This window comes from Phyllostomus discolor, chromosome 7 (assembly GCF_004126475.2).
Source record: "Phyllostomus discolor isolate MPI-MPIP mPhyDis1 chromosome 7, mPhyDis1.pri.v3, whole genome shotgun sequence".
Lineage (NCBI taxonomy): Eukaryota > Metazoa > Chordata > Mammalia > Chiroptera > Phyllostomidae > Phyllostomus > Phyllostomus discolor.
The window spans coordinates 46,509,609-46,525,593 of NC_040909.2; the positions used below are offsets into that span (position 1 = coordinate 46,509,609).

Genomic DNA, 15,985 nt, shown 5'->3' on the forward strand with positions numbered 1-15,985 from the left:
AAAATACTGCCCTGGCCAGTGTGGCTCAGTTGGTTGGAGTGTCATCCCATTACCAAAAGGTTGCCAGTTTGATTCCCGGTCAGAGCACATACCTAGGTAGCAGGTCCAATTCCCAGTCTGGGCGCGTACAAATCCCAATCTGGGCATGTACATGAGGCAACAAATTGATGTTTCTCCCTCTCCCTTCCTCTCTTCTCTCCTCTTTCCCTTCCTCTCTCTCTAAAAGCAATGAAAAAATATGTCCTCAGATGAGGATAAAAAAAAGATACCAAATCCTAATAAGAGAAAATTGACAATGTCTGGAATCGAGGAAAAAAATACCTAACATGCAAAGAAGCAGGAAAATAGCACACATTTGTGAAGAGGAAAAAAAAGCAAGTAATAGAAACGACCCAGAAGTGACACAAGTAACAGAATTAGTAGATGAAGACATTAAAACTATTATAAATAATAATTATAAAATTATAAATATATCCCATATGTCCAAAGTAGAAAAGAGCATTAAATATTAAGAAGAGGCATGGAAGGTATTAAAAGGCCCAAACTGAATTTCTAGAAATGAAAAGTACATGTGTTGAACACATTGGATGGGATTAACAGGTTAGACATCACAGAAGAAAAGATTAATAAACTCAAAGACATAGCAACAGAATCTATGAAAAAATGAAACAAAGTGTAAAAAAAATACCACTGTGATGTCATTATTGTGATCCCACAGTGAGCTGTGGGATCACTTTAAGTAACTAAGAAACAGGTAATTTGAATCCTCAAGAATGCAGGGTGGGGGGTCCCAAAAATATCTGAAGAACTAATGGCCAAAAATCTTTTCAATTCTGAGGAAAACTATAAACCCGAAAATCTAAGGAAGACATTCATAAAAATTCTAAATGAAAATCAGATGTGTTCATTAGAAGAGATATTTTTAGCACTAGCATATATCAAAGACTTTTATAATGTTATTGATGGCAATACTGCACGTCTGAATACTACTATAAACATACATTCATGGTTCAAACAGAAACAGTTTATGAAGGGAGACAGAAAAACAGGACTTACCCTTCTCTGGAATCCCCATCTGACTTATCAGTTGAACTTGCCGAGGAACTTAACTCCTCCTCAGAGAAACACTGGTTGAGTTTTCTTTTCTAGTAATATTTGGAAAAGCAAAATCCCACATTACCATACAACCAGAATGCAATACATGAAAAAGTCCTTAGATGCCATGTCTAGCTACACTGTTGTACTTAACAATTTAACAGGAGAAGCTAATGGATATACAAATTGAAGTTACTTTACCCAAATGAACTTCACCCATCAAGTTCACAAGCCTGAAGAACATCAAGGGAAAGTTTTACAAGGGCCCTGGAAAGTCCCAACTATTAAGAAATTTTCTTTCCACCGAAAAACGGACAAACAATTCTGGTGTTCCAACGCCTAGGCGGAGGGCTGGTACCATAAGGAACATTGGCATTTTAAACTAGATAGAATGCCACCTAAATAAAAGCAACCTCAATTTGTTCATATGTGAGACTCTTTGTTAAACTGCTTTAAAGGATTACTTGGTAACAGAGCAGAATCAGCAATGTGTTGCCTAGTAGAAGCCCTCTGGAAGTCTTGTTTTAAAGACTACCTAAGAAAGACATTTAACTAGGCTACCGATTGTTTACAAGAGTGCCCAAAAAATTCCCTCCCTTAACGAAGCAAACACAATCTTTTAAAATTACTGACTAGTTCTTTCCCTTACCAAGAGTGAAAAGGGGTAGCTTATGCCAGCACCATCCCAGAAATAACTGGAGCTGGCATTTATACGGTTTACTGTATTCGACTTGCCAGATGTAGACGTGTCCACCTTTTCCCTTAGAACTAAGTGATGTACCTGAGCAAAGCTTCTGTCAGAAGACAACCGTAGAGGAGAGGTGGACTGGCTTTCCTCTTGTGGCTTTCCTGGTCCCGCTGCACTAGGAGAAGTGCTCCTCACAGAAGGGCCTGAAAGAGTGACCAGGCCAGCAGTTGTTTGTGGTGGCTGGCCTCAATAGAAGAGGGCTTTGCCCCAGGCATGGAAGACACACCATCAAGGGCCAGCCTAGCAGTAACTCAGACAGCATATCATCATCACTCTGGTACCCTGACACTTCATGTCAAAGCTGGGCTCTAGGGCTACCAGCTCTGTGAGCTTGAGCAAGACAAGATACTTAACTACTGTGAGCCTCAGTTCCCTCAGCTACAAAATGGGGATAATGCTGCCTGTCTCTGACTGCTACTGTAAATATAAAATCAGATAATGTCCTTGAAATGCTTACCACAGTGCATGAGACATACATAGCTTCAATAAATGGAAACTGCTAGTACTGTCTTTAGATAATAGTAATAGGAATGATCATAGAACTCAGCCCTGGGCACCACCATTCTCCCAGTTTCCCCTCTCTGTTCCTGAGAAACAGTGCTTCTTTTACCAGCAGACTCTGAAATGCAAACAAATTAAACACTCGACTTCCTGTCTGAAATCTCCTAGGAGTTACTGTCACTTAAAGCCCTCTTCCTCACTTTTTAAAATCCTCTTCCATTGATAATACAAGTTCCAGACCCAAGAGTCTATACTGATTTGTTTTTAAAGGCTTGACTAAGAAATTTCAAAATTTCTTCCAAATTGGTTTCCCAAATGTATTACTATTGCTTGAAAATTCTTAACACCTCACAATCAGAACCAACGCTTATGTCCATGAGTAAAACCTCCAGTAGATGAAGAAAAGAGAACAACTTTACCTGAGGGTAACACCGCTTCCTGTGACTGCTTTAGTCGCCTCCTTTCTCTTGCTGATAATGGTCGATCCTTTTAAAGAAAGTCAGAGTTATTTCCATTTCTACTCGCTATGCTTACAACACCTACAATGTAGGACATATCATCCAGCACTATAGGAAAGGCCTTGCGTAGGCCTTAAAGGGGTGTCCATTTGAAGCCAGTCTGCATCAAGGTTACAGCTTCTAGCAGGGCCCATCACAGCAGCCCCATTTCTGGGAAGTACTATATTCATTTTTGGAAGGGCAATTGGAGAATTTTGCATTTCCCCCATTTAGAATCTACTTGGTCTCCTTGGTTAACCACTAGTGACCATTTCTGGAACTGTAGAATCTGTCCATTTCAGTCAGCACTTCTGCTAATGCAAATCTATCCCTTCCAGTGTTTGGCAAAAAGCAGGGGAAAGATGCTTTAATACCAAACTTCACAATGTATGTGGGATTTATAACCAAAAAAGCTTTATAAGATTTTTAAAACTCCAATGTATATCCCTCACAAACCTTTGATGATGACATCTCACTGCTTCTGGAACTGCTCACAGACTCAGTGACCACCCTGCTTTGGTTTTCAGCCTCCTTTTCAGTTGATGTGACATCCACTTTTCCAACAGTGGGAAGAGAAGGCAAAAGTGGATGTGGAGCCTCCTGGAACTTAAAGAATTTTTAAAATGGGGGAGATTATCAATTCCACATGATAATGATAACCTACCTGCAAAGTTCTCCCATCAATGTTTCCTATGTATTTGACAATGATTTGCTCTCAGAAACTTCAAAACACTGCACTTTGGGGGAAAGAAACTACCAAAGTGAAACATGTGACAGGGTGCCTATGAAAGTTACTTCAAGAAATAGTGTAATATTCCATTTAAGGAAAAAAAGAAATGAAGTGTCAACATGATTTTATGCAGATGATAGAGGAGAAACTGCTCGTCAGTACAACAGGGAGGATCAGAGATTCACTCATCACCCTGTTCCTTTAACTCTCACAACGATCTGCCCATCTTCACAGGGGAAGACAAAATCCTCACTCTGCTTCCAACTTACCGACATCTGAAAACTAGTCTCTTGCCATCATTACCCTTCCCTAAATGTTCCTTGCGTTTCTTGTTTGCCTCTTTGGCAACTGTTAATCATTCTAAACAGAATTAAATGTCCTAAAGTATACTTCCCAAATAGCAGCACAATGACTTATTCCAAAGAGATATCGTCCAACCTGTCTCTTTTCCCCACTGTGCTCAGTCTGTTCTCTCTTCTTCTGCCGTCGCTGTCGAGACAGGGAAGGTTCAGACCCAGAGCTGTGTGGAGGTAAACCTGGGTGAGCTCTGTCCTCTTTTTCACTAATACATTCACCAGCAACTTGATCCTTTTTAAAAAAATACAATAATGCAAAATAATAAAATAGTCTTTTGAATTTCCAAACACCAAAACCCTCCATACCTACTATTAAAATTATAAATGAAAATAAAAAAGAGTTGCCATTCTCAAAATAAATGCTTATTTGCAGTGTTGACAAAGACAAATGTTAATTTAATATCAGTTATTCATATTTTCTGGCTTTTTTCTTTTCCCAAATTAAAAATATAATTATTTTAATTAAATTACTCATTTATTAACCTGAAACTACTGATATCTGAATTTCTTGGTATTTATTTATTTATTTATTTATTTTTAGACAGAGGGGAAGGGAGGAAGAAAGAGAGGCAGACAAACATCAGCATCTAATCGCCTCTAGCACACCCTCCACTGGAGACCTGGCCCACGACCCAGGCATGTGCCCTGACTGGGAATCAAACTAAGGACTCTTTGGCTCACAGGCCAGTGCTCTATCCACTGAGCCACACCAGTTAGGGAAAAATAATTTTTTTAATTTTTAAAATTGATGCTAGAGAGAGAAGGAGGGAGAAAGAGGGGGAGAGAAACATCAATGTGAGAGAGAAACACTGATCAGTTTCCTTTTGCACATAGCTTGACTGCGAACCAAACCCTCAACACAGGCATGTGCCTTGACCAAGAATCAAACTGGTGACCTTTCAGTTTTCAGGATGACACCCAACCAACTAAGCCACACTGAACAGGGCTCAGTTTATTTTTTTTCAAATATATTTTCATAACTTAAAAGGTTTTCTATTCAGAAAACAAAGAAATGTTTTAAATGAAATCCAATTTAATATACACATACTTCCCAAGTAAACATCAGTGATTTGGATACACCATGAAAAGTGCTTTTTAAAGCACCTTGAAAAGAGCATTGAATTTGGAGTCAGATGGAGTCATACCTGAGAAATATAATTTTTCTGAACCTCAGTTTCTTCATCTACAAATGGGTAAAATGCCTCACACACATTTGTATGACTATTGCAGAATTAGCAAATATAGTGCATTAAAGTACTTAGGGCTATGTCTAGCACATCAAATGCTCAAAGAAAATCAAAGATATTATTAGCAATAGTAATGATAAAAATAAATTACTTTTTAAGTTATAGAGTTCACCAAGGACTTAGTATCTTATTGGGTAGCTGGTTCTAGAAACTAATTCATATTGAACATTAAAAAAATAAAATCTGAAGTTTTTAACAAGTTTCAACTATCAGAATATCTAAGTTTTTTAAAGAATTTTTAAAGATTTTATTTATTTATTTTTAGAGAGGGAAGGGAGGGAGAAAGAGAGAGAGAAACATCAATGTGCAGTTGCTGGGGGCTGTGGCCTGCAACCCAGGCATGTGCCCTGACTGGGAATTGAACCTGCAATGCTTTGGTTCGCAGCCCGCGCTCAATCCACTGAGCTACGCCAGCCAGGGCTCAGAATATCTAAGTTTTCAAGTAGCTGGACACTGGTAATTGAATATGGTTCAATCAAAATTTTTATCAAGAGCCTACTATGTGGTACATTTTATTTTTTTTCTTTTTTTTAAGATTTTACTTATTTATTTTTAGAGAGAGGGGAAGGGAAGGAGAAATAAAGGGAGAGAAACATCAATGCAATGTGTGGTTGCCTCTCACACACTCCCTACTGGGAGCCTGGCTCATAACCCAGGCATGTACTGACTGGGAATTGAACCTGTGACCCTTTGGTTTGCAGGCCTGTGCTCAATTCACTGAGCTACACCAGCCAGGACCTGTGTGGTACATTTTAGAAAGAAAAACAAACAATGTGGTTTTAATATGGGTGAAACTGCATCTAAGAGTCACTGTCATTGTCATTAAGATGTCATCTGCCCCCGCTCGAAATACAGTTGTTTCTTAAATACATCTGTCTACTATACTCCTGTAGCAACCAGGGATGCTTGGTCTCATACATATCATTAAATTAAGAAATTTTAAAAATTTTTAAATTTTAAAAAATATGTCATTTGTTTTTCAAATCCTCTGGCTTCTATAGGTAAAAAAAATGTTAAATTTATTCTTCTACGAGTATACCTAATATTACATAGAAAATATAGTAAAGGATTAAATTTTACAATATTGTTGCATAATAAACAAGCTGAACAAGGATACCAAGATAATAAACAATGACTAACATAATTCTGAAGGGTGAAGTAAATGTTTCTCTGCTGAGTAAGCACAGACTATTCAAAATAAAGCTTATACAAGTACAATATAAGAGTGACAGGACAAATGATTTAGAGAATTTCTCCATGAAATCCAACTGGTCCTGAAAAAAAGTTCCTCTACTTTTAAAAACAATAACACCAAAACAGGAAATGCTGGACATAGAATTCTATCAAATAAAAAAATCTGCTCTAAAAGCTTAATGTAAGACATGAATATGATCAGGAACAAAAGAAGGATGTCACTCTTACCACTTCTATTCAAAACTGTACTAGAGATGCTAACTAGAGCAATTAGGCAAGAAAAAGAAATAAAAGCAATCCAGATTGGAAAGGAAAAAGTAAAACTATCTCTATTCACAGATGATATGATATTATATTGAGAAATTCCTAACGAGTCCATTATAAAAAATTACTAGAACCAATAAATGGGTTCGTAAGGCTGTACAGCACAAGGTTATATCCAAAAATTGAATGGGTTTCTATACATAAGCAATGAACACTATGAAGATGAAATTAAGACAATTCCATTTACAAGAGTATTGAATGGAATAGAATACACAGAAATAAATCAATTGAAAGACATCCCATGTCCAATGTATTCGAAGACATACAGGGTGAGGCAAAAGTAGATTTACAGTTGTTTATACAATGTGAAAAATAATACAGTAATAAATACTACTAAGAATACTAATAAGAATAAACTGTGTTTCCTATACTCACAACTACAAAACTACTTTTGCCCTATCTTGTATATTAAGATAGCAATATTCTGCAAATGCAGCTCAGATTCAATCAAATCCCAGCCTTTTTTTTTTGAAATTGACAAATTAATCTTAAAATTCATATAGAAGTGCAAAGGACCCCCTAAAACTGCAAAACAACACTGAAAAATGTGAATAAGACTGGAAGACTGAAACTTCTCAATTTCAAAACTTTTTACAAAGCTACAATATTTAGGACAGTGTTTTACTGACCTAAGGATGGACATACAAATCAGTGAAAAACTATGGACAGTCTAGAAACAAATCATTACATTTACAGTCTATTGATTTTCACAAGTGCCAAGATAATTCAATACGGAAAGAATAACCTTTGAACAAACGGTGCTAGGATACTTGGATATTTGCATTCAAAAGAATACAATTGGATCCCTTCTTCACATCATACACAAAAATTAACTCAAAATGAATCACAGACCTAATGTCAGAACTAAGACTATAAACTCACAGAAGACAACACAGGGGTAAATATTCATGATATCAAAAGCACAAAAAACAAAAACAAAATGGACAAAATTAGATTTTATCACAATTAAAAATGTTTTCCTCCCAGCATCCAATGAAATATTATCCCTATTTTAAGATAAAGACACTAAGGCTATGACAGATGATTTGACCAAAGTCCCATCACAGCTCTGAAATCAAAGTCAGGATTTGAACCCATGTCTGCCCAGCACTTTTCATCATACTATTAAAAGTAAAACTTTATTCCCACTTGAATTACTACTTCCTCATTAGCCTACTCAACACAGTTGAAGCAGATTCAAATTCCATAATTCTCAGCCAGCAGATCTATAGTTAACTCACTGTGGAGCAATTAGAGGACATCAGGCAGTATTCCATGCACTGTGCAGAGCTGAGGAAGACTCCTGCCTGCCATGTCCATGTAGGCAAGTGGGAGCTCCAGAGCTGTCCTGAGTTTATAGGTGCTTTGCTGGCTTTGAGTGGGCAAGGGACAAGCAAGGGTGCCAAAGGTGCTTCAAGTTCCCTATCCCCACTTCAACCAGAAATGTTGAAGCCTTTTGATATTTTGGATGGGAAGGAGACAGGAACAGAGGTACAAAAGGATAGAAGGGAAATAAGAGAATGAGGAAGAAAGAAAGATATGAGTCACATCTGTCCAGGAATTTCTGTTCAATTTATTACAAAGACTTAGGTAGAAAGAATAAAATACATGGTAAAATCTCAGAGAAGAGTTAGTGAAGGAAGATGATATTTAGGGACCTGAGACACATTCCAGAGATGCAACTAAAACTCTGTGGTAAGGACTCTCCCTCTTTTAAGAATTTATTTGCAATTCAAGTACTACTGAGGGAAAAAAGAGTGATCACATGCATTATGGGAAAAACACTTTGTGTTAGAAAAATAATGTTGATATCCTTCAGATCTTTAAATACAATTTGTCCCTTTGCTTAATTAATTGCAGATGCAGAGAACATTTCTGTGGCAAGACTTCGTCCTAAGGACACTACCACATAATGAAATACAGATTATATTACACTATTTCAGAAAATGTCTTCTGCATAGATTCTGATTACATGGCTATTAAAACAAGCATGGATTTTCTAGCCAAATTTCTCCTTCCCCCAAATTTCAACCTCAGGGATCTTCAATCAGTTGTAAAAAAAATTAAAAATAAAAACTTTTGCACTTCAAAGAACACTATCAAGAAAGTGAAAAGACAACCCACAGAATAAGAGAATATTTTCAAATCTTTTATCTTATAAGGGGCTGATATCTAGAATAAAGAACTCTTATAACTCAACAATAAAAAGATAAACTAGCCCCAACCAGTGTGGCTCAGTTGGCTGGGCATCATCCCGCAAACCAAAAGGTCGCCAGTTTGATTCCTGGTCTGGGCACATACCCTGCTGGGGCACATGCAGAAGCAGCCAATTGATGTTACTCTCTCACACCGATGTTTCCTTCTCTCTCACTCTCTCCCTCTCTCTCTAAAAAAAATCAATAAATATATCCTCAGGTGAGGATTAAAATAATTTGAATATAAATGAATAAAATAGTCTTAATGTTTATATAAATGCTGCATAAAATATAATGTATCAATATCAAATTCAAATATATATATAGCATAGATCATAAAAATAAAGTCAATATACCTATTAAATCATTAAATCTATTTTTTAAATATTTTACACATTAAAAAAAGTGAATCAAATGTTCTGTTTTTCTTTTTAATCCTCAGCTATTACCATGCTTCAACTGATTTAGGTTTCTTTCCAAATTCAGGTAGAAGATAACCATTAAATTTACTCAGAATAGTCTCAGTATCAAAAACCTTTTGTTCCTTTTCTCATCTTCTCTTCTTCCTCCCCTTTGGTTCCAACACACAAAATATTTTTTTTAATTCCTTAAGAAATTAGAACAATCCAATTTTTCAAAAGCAAGAAAGAATCTGATATTATCTAATTGTTGGAACTACCCCTCCACTAAAAGGACTAAGGAAGAGTGATACTGAAATAAGAAAAAAACATAAATAGCACGCTTCCACCAAGTACCTCAGGTCTCATCCTTTGGTTTGTTATGTTTAAACTGGTACACTTGCCCTGCCTGGTGTGGCTCAGTGGACTGAGTGCCAGCCAGTGAACTGAAAAGTTGCCAATTCAATTCTCAGGCAGGACACATGCCTGGGTTGCAGGCCAGGTCCCCAGCTGGGGGTGTGCGAGAGGCAACCACACATCAGTAATTTCTCTCTTTCTCCTTCCCTTCCCCTCTCTCTAAAACTAAATAAATAAAATATTTTAAATAAATAAATACATACATAAAAAAACTGGTACACTAAATAGCTAATTTTCCTAAAACAACTAGAACACAGCCAAACAATACAACCCAAACCTCTGTAACTGCACTTTCCAGTCTTCTCTCTGAAACCAACACCTCGCGCACATCACTCACCTGGTCCTTTAGCTTTTGGTCTTTGTTCAGGGGCTGCAGAGGCTTTTCTTTTCTTTCCCCAGTGACATCATCTGAGGAGCACATAGGAATTAGGTTTCCAGGCTGAGTGCTGGACTTAGTGTTATCTTGCAGCCTCTCCTTCACTTGAGAAATACTGCATCTACCTTCTAGCTCATCAGAGGCATCTAGGTGTCTTGGCTGATTTTCTTGAACTAACCCGTCACTCAAGTTCCTTTCTGCAGATAAGATGTCAATGTTCACTCCGCTGACTGTAGCTTGTGATTCTGTGGTACTGCTCATGTCTGGTTTGCAGGTGTGGCCTTTCAGATTTGCAGGTGTCTTCAAAGGGCCAATGACTATGTGTTTCTCCTGGGATAAGCCTTTGTCTTCACCCTGAGTGAAATGTTTCCAAGTTATTACAGCACTCCTCACACCATAAAAAGAATTAACTCAAAATAGAACAAAACGTTCCTCACAAAGTTAAACATAAAATTACCACATGACCCAGCAATCCCAATCCTAGATATATATCCCAAAGAACTGAAAATAGGGGCTCAAACAGGTATTTGTGCACCAATGTTTATAGCAGCACTATTCACAATGACCAAAAGGTAGAAAGGACCCAAATGTCTATTAGCAGATGAATGGATAAACAAAATGTGGTATACATACAGTGGGACATTATAAGGCCATAGAAAGGAATGATTCTGATACATGCTACATTATAGACCTTGAAAACATACTAAGTGAAATGAGCCAGATACAAAAGAATAAATATTGTATAGTTCTACCTATATAAGATACCAGAACAGGCAAAATCATAGAGGTTAATGGGGCCTAAGAGTAGGAAAATGGAGTTATTGCTTAATGGGTACAGAGTTTTTGTTTGCTGTGATAAAAGGGTTTTTGGAAGACAGTGATGATGGGTTGCACAACACTGGGAATATAATTAAGGCTACTAAATTGTACACTTAAAATGATTCAAAATGGCAAATTTTATTATATATATGTGTGTGTGTGTGTATATATATATATCACAATAAAAAAAATTAACAATAGACCAACAACCTAAATATAAGAGACAAAATTAAAACTCCAGAAGAAAACACAACCATACATGTTCAAGACTTTGGATTCGGCAATAATTCTTAGATATGACACTAAAAGCTCACGCAACAAAAGAAAAAAAAGAGATAAACTGGGCTTCATAAAAATAAAAAAAAAATTGTGCATAAAAGGACGTTATCAAGAAAATGAAAAGGTAACCTATGGAATGGGAGTTAATGTTTGTAAATCATAAGGGTCTAGTATCCAAAATAGAGAAAGAACTCTAAGAACTTAATGACAAAAGACTCAATTAAAAATGGACAAAGGACTTAGTAGACATTCCTCTAGAGAAGGCATACAAAGGACAACAAGCTTGCAAAAAGATGCTCTATGTCATCAGTCATCAGGAGACTGCAAATCAAAACTATAATGAGGTACCACTTCACATCCACTAGGAGAGCTAAATCATGGAGGAAATGTAACTGTAGTGGATTGCTAGTAGGAATGTAAAATAAGAACTGAAATGGAAAACAGTGTGGTGGTTCCTTACAAAGTTAAAGATAGAATTACTATATGATCAGCATTTCCAGTCCTAGCTATATACCCAAAAGAATTGAAACAGGTACTTAAACAAATTAATTGTACACAAATATTCATAGCAATAGCTAAAAAGTAAAAACCACCCAATATACACCAATGAATGAAGTGATAAACAAACTGTTATATACACACAACGATATATTATTCACACATAAAATAAATGAAGTATTGCTACATGTTATGTGGATGAACCTCAAAACCATTATGCTAAGGGGAAGAAGCCAAGACACAAAATGTCACACATTGTATGATTCCATGTATATGAAATATCTAGAATAGGACAATCCAATCCATAAGAGACAGAAAACCCAATGGCGGTGGTTTCCAGAGGCTGGATGGGAATGAGGATGACTCCTTAATGGGTACGGGGTATGCTCTGGGGTGATGTGAAAATGTTTTGGAACTAGGTAGAGGTGATGGCTGCACAATACTGTGAATGTACTGAATGCAACTGACTGTTCGCTTTAAAATGGTTAATTTTGTTATATAAATTTCACCTCAATAAAAAAATTCTTAAGATAGTTATTACAGCACTGACTTCACGAACAGTTTGACAGCCCACTTTGGATAAAGTAGGATAAATGAAATCACCTTCACCCACTACAATACACAGTCAATTACACAACAGAATCTCCAGTAAAGCCTAATCATTTCACAGAAAATAACTGGTTTAGACAACTTATCATTTTAATGCAGTTTCTAAAACACATACCCTTTAAAAAGGAACATACCATTATATATGTCTTGGAGCCTTCAGAAGAGTGTGGGTGGTGAGCAACTACTCCATGGTTCGTTTCAGCCTTTCCAGAAACCACTGAAGAGAAAGGCTTGGATTTAGAGTCACCATTTTTAATATTATTTTTGGAGGTTTTTCTTTATGAGGAAGAAAAGAAAAACATATTATTGACATAATGAAGATGAAAGCTTTTTACCTTTATATTACCAATATAATGAAGATGAAAGGTATATGAGGAAATGTGTGTTACAGAACTGCTTCATTTATAGAGAGCAGTCTTCTATAAATGAGGGGCCACTCTACAAAACATTTGACCAGTACTCCTCAAAAACAATCAAGGTCATGAGAAACAAAGAATGTTAAAGCTGTCCCAGACCCAACCTGACTAAGGAGACATGTGGACTAAATGTAGTATGATAGCCTGGATTGAATCCTGGAACAGAAAAAAGGACATCAGCAGAAAAACTAGGGAAAGCTGAGTAAGGGTGGAGCTTAGTCAACAGTAAGGTACTGATGATGTGGGTGGGGCTCTTAGTACTAACACATGTACCACAGTAGTGGTAGGAGAAACTGGATGGTGGGTATACAGAAAGTCACTGCGCTATCTCTGCAACTTTGCTATAAATACAAAATTATTCCAAAATAAGCCTCTGCGAGAAAGTGCCTTACAGACAGAAGTAATAATTTTCTTTTTCTTTTAAGGATAAAAGAAATATTTTTTCTTTTAAAATTATAATTTTAAAGGGATAATTTTTTTTTTTTTAAATATGTTTACTGATTTTGGAGAGGAAGGGAAAGACACAGACACAAGCATCGATGTGAGAAACATTGATTGGTTGCCTCCCATATGCACCCTGACCATGGATTGAACCCACAACCTAGGTGTGCTCTGATTGGAAATTGAACCCCCAATATTTTGGTGTACGGGACAATGCTCCAACCAACTGAGACATATCAGCCAGGGCCCAGGATAATTTTTTTCTTCAAATTTCACATGTTTGTAATATTACCACAACTGCTTTGCCCAGTGTGAGAGTAAAAATGATTGGTATACTCAGTTTTGACTTGCAGAATAAATGTATATAGAAATAATATCCCCAACTGTTTTGGTATGACGCTTCCATAACTGAGCTAAACCTCTGGGAAATTCAAGGGAGGCCTGAAAATCAGCACTGTGGATGAAAGATCCAAGTTCTGTTTGGTGGAAATTTAGAGACAATGTAAACAAAAAGATGGTCCTCTATCCCCTGGGGCCTTGTTAGCACAGTCTCCCAACTTTACCACGTCACAAGGCAGAGATCATGCAGACCTCGTCTGGCCCTAAGTCTTAGATTCTGGATAGCTGTTTAGTGAAGGTAAGACCTGCAAACCAAAGAAAGGAATTCTTTTTCTCTTGAGAAGTTGTAAGTGAAGAGAGAAGCTTATGAGGGTCTCAGAAATCTGAGCACTATATTTTAGATGTGACTATTATGTTACAAAGTAAATAATGTAATAGATTTCTTAAAGGATCCCTCATTTTAATATGGTTTCTAAAACACATGTCTTTTTGAAGAACCATACTCAATATGCCTTGACACTCTGATTCTCTAAATGGTTCTCTCAATTTCTGATTTTAGCAATTAAGCAAATCCCAATCTATGTTCTAATCATGCACTTTCACTTCATGTTTAAAAGAAACTCACCATAAACTTTGCACATTAAAATTACAGAAGCCACCCTCTTTTACTCCATCTGCATAGCCCAGCTATTTGCAAAGGAAGTATCTTACGCCTTTGTCGCCTCCAAAAATAAGGAGATTTGGCGCTTTATGTAAGGCTGCCTCAGGATGCTCCTCACAGAGGGTCTTTCTTCAGGCCTTTTGCTCAGCATTGTTCTTATTAGTTCTGCCAGCTCTGGGCTATAATCTTTTGGCATTGGTGGCAGCTACAAAGAGAAATAACACTGCAACTAAGACTAATGGTCTTGTGAAGCAAAGTAAATAAAGGTAGAGTTTTCTAATATTTAGTCATTAGTCACATGAGCATAAAATAACCAGTATATTAGTCTACAGGAAGCATACTGATGTCTGGTTATAACTCCAAGTTGTAAGATTGTAAACGTTTATCCTTCAAGCCAGCAGTCCCAATTTGAGGATTCCCTCCTTCAGAAATAAAGGCAATACTCACCTCCTCCCACAAATCTGGCTGAATCAAAGTCCTACAACTAGAGAATTAAAGAAGCTACATCGAGACTGGTAGGAGGGGCAGAGACGCAGAACAGCCTGATCCCACACCCACATGTGGCAGTTTAAAATTAGGAGGGATGTCTCAGCTGCAGAGGGCCCACCCAAGAAGCAAGGGGTCCCAGCCCCACACCAGACACCCAAGCCCAGGATTCCAATACAAGGAAGAGAAGTCCCAGTAACTTCTGGCTGTAACAAGAAGGGATTGAGGCTGAGGGAAATAGAGTCCCAGGTAGTTCCCTCTGAGCTCCAGCACTGAGGCAGCAGAATGAAAGGTACCAGGTACAGACAAGGAAGAACTGAATTGTCTGGCATCAGGGCAAGAGCTAGGGGGGCAGCTTTCCCCCAGACAGAACTGCTGCTTGAGGCTACTGTTCCTTTTCTGAGCCCTCACTCTACAAAGCCACAGAGCCAACAGGCAGACCCCACGTCAGACTCCATCAACCTGGATTACATTGTTTTCTGCACCCCGGTGATTCCCTGAGGCCCCATCCCACCCAATATTTGGGCCCACCCAAGTTGTTTCCAGTGGCTTTTCCATATCAATTGCTTATCTTGGCTCATGCTTCAGGTTTTCCTAAAATCTCTCAAACAAGCAGTATCTGGTCTCAGCAAGCCTTGTACCTCTCAATAAGTGGCCCAGAGCCTGGCACTAGTAACAGCCAACCTTGGTTCACAGCTTGAACTCACCTGGGCACCTCCTGGCCCAGAACAAGTAGCAGTCATCTAAACATCATTTTGTAGCTCATGCCATATGGACCTGGGAAGAACTGAGGTGGCAGCTGACCTTGGCCTGAACCTCCCAGGAGGCCCCCAGACCCAGTGCACCAAGTGGACAGCTTCAGACCAAGTTGAAGCACACCACCCAACCACCTCTCAAGGGTAGACTCAGTGGGCATCAGAGCCCTGCTGAAGTGAGTCCTGCTGTGTAGAGTAGGCCCCTGCACAGCTGACTCTCCACTGTGGTCAGAGGTCCTTGGTCACATCAGTCCTTGCAGCTGATCATCCTGGAGGTAAATCTCTCCCACTGACCTGCCAACAGCAATCAATGCTCAACTACAACAGAAGAGTGTACACAGCCCACATGGGAGTGCACCTCAAGTGCCCAGCTTAGGTGGTCGAGAAGACTATGCCACTGGACCCTACCGAACACCTACTATTGGGCTGGCCAAAAATGCATTTGGTTTTTTCTGTAAAATGGCTCCAGTAGCACTTAGCTGCCTTTAACTGCATTTAAAACAATTTTATTAGACTGTATTGTGATAGCTGTCACATCAGCATACATTTAAAAAAAAATCAAAATTGATGAATTTTTGTGTAGTCATTTTAATACTGAAGATGG

At 37.9% G+C, this 15,985-nt stretch overlaps 1 protein-coding gene across 4 annotated transcripts in view; it reads right to left on the reverse strand.

Annotated features, from left to right (window-relative positions):
• Positions 1-15,985, reverse strand: part of NEK4 (NIMA related kinase 4) — a 58,446-nt gene that overhangs the window by 31,916 nt on the left and 10,545 nt on the right. For all 4 annotated transcript variants that reach the window (XM_036030879.1, XM_028518302.2, XM_036030881.1 and 1 more), the window contains exons 5-12: positions 14,191-14,345; positions 12,418-12,559; positions 10,040-10,432; positions 4,010-4,159; positions 3,298-3,447; positions 2,764-2,830; positions 1,877-1,986; positions 1,057-1,145 (exon numbers count right to left, since the gene is read on the reverse strand). In XM_036030879.1, coding sequence (XP_035886772.1) covers positions 1,057-1,145; positions 1,877-1,986; positions 2,764-2,830; positions 3,298-3,447; positions 4,010-4,159; positions 10,040-10,432; positions 12,418-12,559; positions 14,191-14,345 — 1,256 coding nt within the window. The remainder of the gene's footprint in view (positions 1-1,056; positions 1,146-1,876; positions 1,987-2,763; positions 2,831-3,297; positions 3,448-4,009; positions 4,160-10,039; positions 10,433-12,417; positions 12,560-14,190; positions 14,346-15,985) is intronic.